Raw genomic sequence first — 10942 nt, 5'->3', positions numbered from 1 at the left:
TCTCTCTCTGTTTTCTCTCTCTGTTCTTTCTCTCTCTGTTCTTTCTCTCTCTGTTTTCTTTCTCTGTTTTCTCTCTCTGTTTTCTCTCTCTGTTCTTTCTCTCTGTTCTTTCTCTCTCTGTTCTTTCTCTCTGTTTTCTCTCTCTGTTTTTTCTCTCTGTTTTCTCTCTCTGTTTTTCTCTCTCTGTTTTCTTTTCTCTCTCTGTTTTCTCTCTCTCTCTGTTTTTCTCTCTGTTTTCTCTCTCTCTGTTTTCTCTCTGTTCTTTCTCTCTGTTTTTCTCTCTCTCTGTTCTTTCTCTCTCTTTTCTCTCTCTCTTTTCTTCTCTCTGTTCTCTCTCTCTGTTTTCTCTCTCTGTTCTTTCTCTCTGTTTTTCTCTCTCTGTTCTTTCTCTCTCTGTTCTTCTCTCTCTGTTCTGTTCTTTCTCTCTCTGTTCTTTCTCTCTGTTCTCTCTCTCTGTTTTCTCTCTGTTCTTTTCTCTCTGTTTTCTCTCTCTGTGTTTTCTCTCTCTGTTCTTTCTCTCTCTGTTTTCTCTCTCTCTCTCTCTCTCTTCTCTCTCTCTCTCTCTCTCTCTCTCTCTCTCTCTCTCTCCCACTCTATCGGCTCTCTCTTTCTCTGTTCTCCCTCTCTGTATCTCTGTTCTCCCTCTCTCTTTCTCTGTTCTCCCTCTCTGTATCTCTGTTCTCTTTCTCTCTCTACCTGTATGTGAGTGTGTGTATGTGTGTGTGTTCCCGTGTGCGTTGTGTGTGTGTGTGTCCTCTGCACACTACTGCCATGCTTTGTAAGAATATATAGTTGGATAGTTCTGTCATAAGCCTCTACTCCCTGACACCACTGACAGCTTCCTTACCTGTGTGTGTGTGTGTGTGTGTGTGTGTGTGTGTGTGTGTGTGTGTGTGTGTGTGTGTGTGTGTGTGTGTGTGTGTGTGTGTGTGTGTGTGTGTGTGTGTGTGTGTGTGTGTGTGTGTGTGTGTGTCAGCTTCATTACCTGTGTGTGTGTGTGTGTGTGTGTCAGTTCATTACCTGTGTGTCATGTGTGTGTGTGTGTGTTGTGTATGTGTGTGTGTGTGTGTGTGTGTGTGTGTGTGTGTGTGTGTGTGTGTGTGTGTGTGTGTGTGTGTGTGTGTGTGTGTGTGTGTGTGTGTGTGTGTCAGCTTCATTACCTGTGTGTGTGTTAGAGTGACTGCAGGGTAATGCCGCACACAGTCAATCACTGACAGAGGACACACACACACACACACACACACACACACACACACACACACACACACACACACACACACACACACACACACACACACACACACACACACACACACACACACACACACACACACACACACACACACACACACACACAGTCTTCTACGCCTTAACAAGCTATCTTCAGGATGAAATGTCCTCCCTCTCCCAATGTGGGTTTGAGGGCTTCCCCCTCTCCTTACCCGGTCATTCTGTCTCCTGAACTGACCTGAGCAGCTCCCCAGGTGGCATCACCTGTCCGTCACGCCACCGTGAGCCTATTGTCTGGCCCCGTTCTGAATGTCTAATGAGCTTCCTGTCCAGTTTCCTGTCCACCTCGGAGAGACATGCTAATCTAATTAGCGGTGCAGAACGTCAGCCACACATCATTCTGCTTATTGTTCATTACCTCTGCATAAGCATAGTACTACTCTCTGTGGGAACACGCACGCACGCACGCACGCACAGGGATGAGATGAGTGGTGAGTTAGGTTACTCATTGTCCTTACACAGTGAGACTGTCTGCATAGCTGCTAGGTGGACACATGACAGGAGGGTGACTGCTTAGTGTGGGAGGGAGGGTGCCTGTCAGTGTGTGTGTGCATTTCTGCTTTTGTGTGTGTGTGTGTTCCCACAGAGAGTAGTACTATGCTTTTGCAGAGTCTATGTGTGAGAGGGAGGGGGTAGTTTGTCCTACAAACTCTCACAGTCTCACGTCAGAATTATTAATAAGAATTATAAATATTTCGAAGTTGATCTAAATGTCAAATTCAAAGTGTTTAAGGTTAGACATGAACTCTGAATTCATAAGGTTAGACATTAACTCTGAATTCATAAGGTTAGACATTAACTCTGAATGGTTAAGTTTAGACATTAACTCTGAATGGTTAAGTTTAGACATGAACTCTGAATGGTTAAGGTTAGACATTAACTCTGAATGGTTAAGAACTTGAATAGACATTAACTCTGAATGGTTAAGGTTAGACATTAACTCTGAATGGTTAAGGTTAGACATTAACTCTGAATGGTTAAGTTTAGACATGAACTCTGAATGGTTAAGTTTAGACATGAACTCTGAATGGTTAAGTTTAGACATGAACTCTGAATGGTTAAGTTTAGACATGAACTCTGAATGGTTAAGTTTAGACATGAACTCTGAATGGTTAAGGTTAGACATTAACTCTGAATGGTTAAGGTTAGACATTAACTCTGAATGGTTAAGTTTAGACATGAACTCTGAATGGTTAAGGTTAGACATTAACTCTGAATGGTTAAGGTTAGACATTAACTCTGAATGGTTAAGTTTAGACATGAACTCTGAATGGTTAAGGTTAGACATTAACTCTGAATGGTTAAGGTTTGGGATAGGCTTAAAACAACTTTCTTATGGTGGATTTGAACATGCAACTGCCTCTTGGAATGAAGGGTAGATGCTTACACCCATCCACCATCCCCGTCCACAACACTCTAGCAAAACCCAAGCCTACTTGAAGGTAACTGTTGTTCCTAGTGGTCCAGGGACGGGCTACCTCCCTAACCTCTGACCCCCATCAGACAGGAGTGTGTCCCAGGGACGGGCTACCTCCCTAAACCCTGACCCCTGTCAGACAGGAGTGTGTCCCAGGGACGGGCTACCTCCCTAACCTCTGACCCCTGTCAGACAGGAGTGTGTCCCAGGGACGGGCTACCTCCCTAACCTCTGACCCCCATCAGACAGGAGTGTGTCCCAGGGACGGGCTACCTCCCTAACCCCTGATCCCTGTCAGACAGGAGTGTGTCCCAGGGACGGGCTACCTCCCTAACCTCTGACCCCTGTCAGACAGGAGTGGGTCCAGGGACAGGCTACCTCCCTAACCCCTGACCCCTGTCAGACAGGAGTGTGTCCATGGGGGATCCTATGGGAGAGACCCCAGTCCTCTCCTGACAGTAGAACTGTCCTATAGGTAGAAGCTGTCTCCTCAGAGACCCTATTATAGAAGCCTCACAGTGTCCTATACAATGTCATAAAATGGTTCCTACTACTGGTGGTTAAGGCCAGTAAGTCTTAAGTACTAAGATATTAATAATTTTTGTTGCCTGTTGTCACGGCGATTCATTGTTCTATGTCATTTCCAGTATTATTTTGACATAAATTGGTAGAAAGTGACCAATTAATGTAGTGATGCGGCTGGTTGAATACAACAATACTGCCCTCTACTGGGCAGATGTAGGCCAACTGTTTAATCAAAACCAAAATGTAGTTTCCATCACTTGACACGAACAGGATAAGTGTTTTAAAACTGATAACATTCCCTTCCTTTGTAACCACAATCAGGAACATTATTACGACAAAAAACATTAGAACTGACTTTATTTACAGTGAAGGTATCCTAATATTAACATATTTCAGATTTTTGGACTTTACAAATATTTCACAAAACTACACAGACATAAACACATATATTCCCTCATCATCTTCTCTGGAAAAAAATTGAAGTAAAAAAACAGTTTTGGTGTCAGAAAGACAAGGTAGTTATGGTGACAGTAGTTTGGAGAAATGGATGACAAAAAGCTGTGTGGAATCCTTATTTTAAAAGCGGTGTGGGAGCCTTATTTTAAAAGCTGTGTGGGAGCCTTATTTTACAAGCTGTGTGGGAGGGGAACATTATTTTAAGATGAAATGAGAGCAAAGACAGTGTCCAAAATAGCACCCTATTCCCTACATAGGGCTCTGGTCCAAAGTAGTGCACTATCGGGTGACATTTGGGATGCAGAATATTGTAAGCTACCATGTCCTGGTTGGCGGTGATGTTCCCATGGAGAGACAGGCATTCTGAGAGTGTCTTCTTCCTGGTTGGGGTTAGGTCTGGTCCTATCAGGTAGAGACAGAGCTAGGGTCTCTTCCTGTTTGTGGTTAGGTCTGGTCCTATCAGGTAGAGACAGAGCTAGGGTCTCTTCCTGGTTGTGGTTAGGTCTGGTCCTATCAGGTAGAGACAGAGCTAGGGTCTCTTCCTGGTTGTGGTTAGGTCTGGTCCTATCAGGTAGAGACAGAGCTGGGGTCTCTTCCTGGTTGTGGTTAGGTCTGGTCCTATCAGGTAGAGACAGAGCTAGGGTCTCTTCCTGGTTGTGGTTAGGTCTGGTCCTATCAGGTAGAGACAGAGCTGGGGTCTCTTCCTGGTTGTGGTTAGGTCTGGTCCTATCAGGTAGAGACAGAGCTAGGGTCTCTTCCTGGTTGTGGTTAGGTCTGGTCCTATCAGGTAGAGACAGAGCTGGGGTCTCTTCCTGGTTGTGGTTAGGTCTGGTCCTATCAGGTAGAGACAGAGCTAGGGTCTCTTCCTGGTTGTGGTTAGGTCTGGTCCTATCAGGTAGAAACAGAGCTAGGGTCTCTTCCTGGTTGTGGTTAGGTCTGGTCCTATCAGGTAGAGACAGATTTAGGGTCTCTTCCTGGTCGGGGTTAGGTCTGGTCCTATCAGGTAGAGACAGAGCTAGGGTCTCTTCCTGGTCGGGGTTAGGTCTGGTCCTATCAGATAGAGACAGAGCTAGGGTCTCTTCCTGATTGTGGTTAGGTCTGGTCCTATCAGGTAGAGACAGAGCTAGGGTCTCTTCCTGGTCGGGTTAGGTCTGGTCCTATCAGGTTGAGACAGAGCTAGGGTCTCTTCCTGGTCGGGGTTAGGTCTGGTCCTATCAGGTAGAGACAGAGCTAGGGTCTCTTCCTGGTCGGGGTTAGGTCTGGTCCTATCAGGTAGAGACAGATCTAGGGTCTCTGGGGGTGAGGAAGCAGTTCCATCTTTACTGCTGGGCGCCGGCTCTACAAACCCACTGAAAAAAGAGACACATTCTGTACAATTAAATTCAACTGCACTGGACAGAAGATCACAATTTAACTGCACTGGACAGAGAATTCCAATTCAACTGCCCTGGACAGATAATTCCAATTCAACTACACTGGACAGAGGATTCCAATTCAACTGCACTGGACAGAGAATTCCAATTCAACTGCACTGGATAGAGAATTCCAATTCAACTGCCCTGGACAGAGAATTCCAATTCAACTGCCCTGGACAGAGAATTCCAATTCAACTGCCCTGGACAGAGAATTCCAATTCAACTGCCCTGGACAGAGAATTCCAATTCAACTGTAATCATATAATGTCACCCTTTCTGTTAGGTTTGACTTTTACATACATTGTGTGTGTGTGTGTGTGTGTGTGTGTGTGTGTGTGTGTGTGTGTGTGTGTGTGTGTGTGTGTGTGTGTGTGTGTGTGTGTGTGTGTGTCTAATGTTTGTGTGTGTGTGTGTGTGTGTGTGTGTGTGCTTGTGAGGCCTACCTACCTAACAGAGTCGGAGTCACAGGACTCCTTGCGGCTGGTCTCTAACAGGTCCTCCTGGGAGTGGAAGCGTTGCAGTTTGCAGCCACAGCGCAGCACGGCCTGGGACACAGAGTAATGGGTTCTACCTGAGGCGCAGGCCTCTATCTGGGACACCCCCAGCTCCGACTGCAGGAAGAGGTGCAGACAGCTGTCTGACAGAAGCAGATTACTCTCCAGGGTCCTGGCATGAAAGACCAATGAAACTCTGGTACTGTACCAACAGACCCATAAATACAAATGGATATTCATAGGTCTGAAACTCTGGTACTGTACCAACAGACCCATAAATACAAATGGATATTCATGGGTCTGTTGATTTGTTTAACATTGGTTAAAAATAGAACCTATTGCAGCGTCTATTGTTCACTACCGCCAGAAAAACAGAGGAAACACAACCTAGTGCAGCAACGAGGAGGCACACGTGTAAGAAATGTTTAGTCGGCCTTTAACCTTTGAGTATAACTGTTGTTTTTCTAGTATTTTTTTCAAACTATTTGTCTTGTTATTATTTGTAATGTTTGTTAGAGGACACTCACAGTTCAAGGAACTTCTGGAGGCCCTTCATCCTCTCTGTGATCTGCTGGGCGTTGTTCAGGTTAAAGAAAGGGTTCTTAGGTGGTAGTTCAGGCAGCTGGACCCTGGAAATGGACACAATCAAATCAAAACACACTTAAAGGGGCAATCTGGGATTGGTACATCCATTTTTTGGACTGTTTAATTAATTATATATAGTCATTGATTCTTAAAGAATATAAAATAATTGGCACCTTTTTTAACAGCTACTAGCTAGAGACACAAGACATGTGGAATTAATTTCTTTATGTACACTTGTTAAATGTGTCCCCAGCTATCTTAGGTCAATATGCTACACATATAGAGTATACCATCCTCCTATGAATACCCACATGAGTAGGGAGTTAGCCTGTAGTTTCTGCCGGAGCCATACGAAGTCACGGTACCTTCTCCTCACACAGGAGATCTTCTTAGTGAAGCAGAGACTGTTGGTCTGAGCAGAGACAACAGCAGTTTAACACTGATATTCCATCATCCGTATGAACAGGTGGAGAAAACTAAAACAGACCCTTACCTTAACCTAATAGCCTTAACCTAAATTTAACCAATTTGGAAATGAAATATTGGTTTGCACGTCAGCCACATCTCCTTCATTTCCCCCCATTGTCTCAGGACATCATACTTACATGTATACAGATTTCATAGTCCATGTGGGCATGCCAGAAGTCCTTCTTCTGAATCCGAGGATCCCGAACCCAGACACTGATAAACTGCTCCATGGGGAGGAGAGGAGAGAGACTGAGGAGGTAAGGAGAGAGACTGAGCCACACTTAACTAAACTGTGGATGAGAAGTGAGAATGTACGGTCTGAGGCAAAGATGGAAGTTTTACAGGACAGAAATACAGGAAGTGCAATCATTGACTCACTCCAACTCTATTGATGTAGGATCTTAATTTGATCACTCTTTTGTTGCTGAGCATTGTCTTCCACAACAGGAAATGCAAACCTGTATTGTTTTTTAGTTTTAAAAAGGCTTCTAAAAGTTTGTAAATTCCACTTTGAAATTTCAGACTTGATTTGCCCAAAGTAAAAATGTATCAACCCTACAAAACTGTCCATTCCTTATAATCCACATAATAATGAACATTTCCTGTTTCTGCAGGAGCTGCCTCAAATTAAGATCCTACATCTGTTTACCCTGTGCCTTTTACAGGTTGGTCCAGTTTATTTTACTGTACCACAGAGTGAAAGCAGAAGTAGCGCTGATCTCTCTCTTACACATCTGATTTGGCATTTACAGCATGTTTTCAAGAGGAGTGAAACATCTTTAGATCTGTAGATTTCTAACCACAGTACTGTCCAGCTAGTTCAACCTACTGAACCAGGAAGAGACCCCCACACCGACCCTCACTGGGCAACATTACCAACAGTACTGTCCAGCTAGTTCAACCTACTGAACCAGGAAGAGACCCCCACACCGACCCTCACTGGGCAAAATTACATTAACATTACCAACAGTACTGTCCAGCTAGTTCAACCTACTGAACCAGGAAGAGACCCCCACACCGACACCGTACCAGCTCACTGGGAAGAGACACATTTACCAACAGTACTGTCCAGCTAGTTCAACCTACTGAACCAGGAAGAGACCCCCACACCGACCCTCACTGGGAACATTACCACCAGTACTGCCCAGCTAGTTCAACCTACTGAACCAGGAAGAGACCCCCACACCGACCCTCACTGGGACACATTACCTACAGCACTGTCCAGCTAGTTCAACCTACTGAACCAGGAAGAGACCCCCACACCGACCCTCACTGGGCAAAATTACCAACAGTACTGTCCAGCTAGTTCAACCTACTGAACCAGGAAGAGACCCCCACACCGACCCTTACTGGGCAACATTACCCACAGTACTGTCCAGCTAGTTCAACCTACTGAACCAGGAAGAGACCCCCACACCGACCCTCACTGGGCAACATTACCAACAGTACTGTCCAGCTAGTTCAACCTACTGAACCAGGAAGAGACCCCCACACCGACCCTCACTGGGCACCAACAGTCACTGGGCAACATTACCAACAGTACTGTCCAGCTAGTTCAACCTACTGAACCAGGAAGAGACCCCCACACCGACCCTCACTGGGACACATTACCACCAGTACTGTCCAGCTAGTTCAACCTACTGAACCAGGAAGAGACCCCCACACCGACCCTCACTGGGACACATTACCTACAGCACTGTCCAGCTAGTTCAACCTACTGAACCAGGAAGAGACCCCCACACCGACCCTCACTGGGCAACATTACCAACAGTACTGTCCAACTAGTTCAACCTACTGAACCAGGAAGAGACCCCACACCGACCCTCACTGGGACACATTACCACCAGTACTGTCCAGCTAGTTCAACCTACTGAACCAGGAAGAGACCCCCACACCGACCCTCACTGGGCAACATTACCACCAGTACTATCCAGCTAGTTCAACCTACTGAACCAGGAAGAGACCCCCACACCGAGCCTCACTGGGCAACATTACCCACAGTACTATCCAGCTAGTTCAACCTACTGAACCAGTGAGGTTCGGTGTGGGGGTCTCTTCCTCACTGGGCAACATTACTCACAGTACTATTACATGATACACTGAAAACGATATCTAAAATCTCAGACACACATAGACTTCCCATCGAATTGATTGATAAAAGACTCGTCGTACCTGGAACACAAGGTTGTCAATTCCTTCTCTCATTCTTCAAGTTCAGATCCCAATCAGATCAAATCCACGGTGGACTGGGGAATGAATGGTATGTTCTGAGAGAACAGCTGATCCCTCTTTATGATGGACAAACAGGTCTGAAGGTTTCCAAACAGTCACAGGACAGAGGATTGAGGAACACCTTGTGCTGCTTCTATAAATCTCTGATATAAAACATGTTATTGTTTACCATATAAGGTAACGGAGACGTTCCGTCTGTATTTGTTGTTGGTCTGTTGGACCGTCTGACCTGGAAGTACCTAATAAAACACTATACAACCCTAGGATCAGGATGGTAACGACAATGACCATGATAGAACCCTATGATCAGATCGTAACAACAATGACCATGATAGAACCCTCAGGATCGTAACAACAATGACCATGATAGAACCCTATGATCAGGATCAGGATAACAACAATGACCATGATAGAACCCTATGATCAGGATGGTAACAACAATGACAGGATAGAACCCTATGATCAGGATGGTAACAACAATGACCATGATAGAACCCTATGATCAGGATGGTAACAACAATGACCATGATAGAACCCTATGATCAGGATGGTAACAACAATGACCATGATAGAACCCTATGATCAGGATGGTAACAACAATGACCATGATAGAACCCTATGATCAGGATGGTAACAACAATGACCATGATAGAACCCTATGATCAGGATGGTAACAACAATGACCATGATAGAACCGCTGCTCTGTTGTCAGGATGGTAAAACAGACCATGTGTAGTAACCAGCACTGCCTCTTGACCTGGACCACATTTGCAACGTCACTGTGTGTTTATATGTGACACTGCAATGCTCGTTCTGCTGAGCTTCCTCGTTTGAATCCCATTTCATAGAGTACTTGAGCTCACCTGGAAGTCACCTGGAAGTCACCTGGAAGTCACAGGTGTGTTGGTGTGTATCCACATAGTACAAATACAACTGTCCTTTCTCTCTGGCTGTATGTCTTTCTCTGGTCACCAAATCTACTGAACAACGTCTTACTGTAGCTTATAAGGTACCATCTTGTTAAGGTACAATCTGAAATATTTGCTGCTGTACAATGGTCATTCAATGAATGATATATTCTCATTCATTCTTGAAGAATATCATTTATAAATGCAGTCTGAGTACAACTGTCCCAGAACGTGATTGTCTTACTCCGTTGTTTGTGTTTGTTGTCATTGAGTGTTTGTTAATGTGGATGATCTGAGAAACAGGACATTAAAGGCTCACAGGGTGACAGCTCCCTTTATTCACAGACAGACACTTCACAGATCAAAGGTCAACAGGTACAGTGACTCATTCAAAGGCAGCCCAGAACAAAAGGTTCAACAGAATGGCCGTCTCAAATGGCAGACCATTCCCTATATAGTGCACTACAAAGGAAGTAGGGTTCTGTTTTGGATACAGACATTGAATACAGTGTCAGTCAGTTCTGTGTAGGGACTGGAGTTTGTCCTGAACATATAGAACTCTGGGCCCCTTAACAAAACAATGATTTATCAGTAACAAATACAGGTTGGTGGGTAAATATTTGGTTAAGAGTTGCTGAGAATAACCAGTGACTGGGTCAAATTAACATAATCACATCAGATATACTTTTTTCATATGTGACATCACATGTTGATCAGAGTAACTCATCAAATCGTCATGGTCACTAATAGAACCCCTGGCTGTGTTCTACATTAAACAGTATACCGTCTACTATCATGTTCTACATTAAACAGTATACCGTCTACTATCATGTTCTACATTAAACAGTATACCGTCTACTATCATGTTCTACATTAAACAGTATACCGTCTACTATCATGTTCTACATTAAACAGTATACCGTCTACTATCATGTTCTACATTAAACAGTATACCGTCTACTATCATGTTCTACATTAAACAGTATACCGTCTACTATCATGTTCTACATTAAACAGTATACCGTCTACTATCATGTTCTACATTAAACAGTATACCGTCTACTATCATGTTCTACATTAAACAGTATACCGTCTACTATCATGTTCTACATTAAACAGTATACCGTCTACTATCATGTTCTACATTAAACA

The 10942-nt window shown here is 44.3% G+C and overlaps 1 protein-coding gene across 2 annotated transcripts; it reads right to left on the bottom strand.

Moving 5' to 3' along the window:
• Positions 1 to 3572: 3572 nt before the first annotated feature.
• Positions 3573 to 9130, bottom strand: LOC124020940 (sorting nexin-10B-like). 2 transcript variants are annotated; one of them, XM_046336253.1, is made up of 6 exons: positions 8823 to 9130; positions 6788 to 6871; positions 6494 to 6594; positions 6125 to 6226; positions 5551 to 5769; positions 3573 to 5037 (listed from the first exon to the last, which is right to left on the bottom strand). In XM_046336253.1, exons 1-6 carry the CDS (start codon positions 8853 to 8855, stop codon positions 4812 to 4814), a joined length of 765 nt encoding a protein of 254 aa, XP_046192209.1. In that variant the 5' UTR covers positions 8856 to 9130; the 3' UTR covers positions 3573 to 4811. The 2 variants fall into 2 exon arrangements, with proteins under 2 accessions (XP_046192209.1, XP_046192210.1); XM_046336254.1 differs by having other exon boundaries at positions 6788 to 6899; positions 8823 to 9122.
• Between the last annotated feature and the right edge of the window lie 1812 nt (positions 9131 to 10942).

This window comes from Oncorhynchus gorbuscha, unplaced genomic scaffold (assembly GCF_021184085.1).
Source record: "Oncorhynchus gorbuscha isolate QuinsamMale2020 ecotype Even-year unplaced genomic scaffold, OgorEven_v1.0 Un_scaffold_999, whole genome shotgun sequence".
NCBI classification, from domain to species: Eukaryota; Metazoa; Chordata; class Actinopteri; order Salmoniformes; family Salmonidae; genus Oncorhynchus; species Oncorhynchus gorbuscha.
The sequence above is the reverse complement of the archived record's forward strand: the minus strand, read 5'-3'. Positions and strand labels throughout refer to the sequence as shown.

Excerpts from the sequence above, each read along its gene's own strand:
- LOC124020940 (XM_046336253.1), bottom strand. The coding sequence starts at position 8,855 with ATGAGAGAAGGAATTGACAACCTTGTGTTCCAG. Across the intron at positions 6,595-6,787 it reads ACTATGAAATCTGTATACAT|ACCAACAGTCTCTGCTTCAC; the intron begins GTAAGTATGATG and ends GTCTCTGCTCAG. Across the intron at positions 5,770-6,124 it reads CTCCAGAAGTTCCTTGAACT|GACCCTGGAGAGTAATCTGC; the intron begins GTGAGTGTCCTC and ends CTTTCATGCCAG.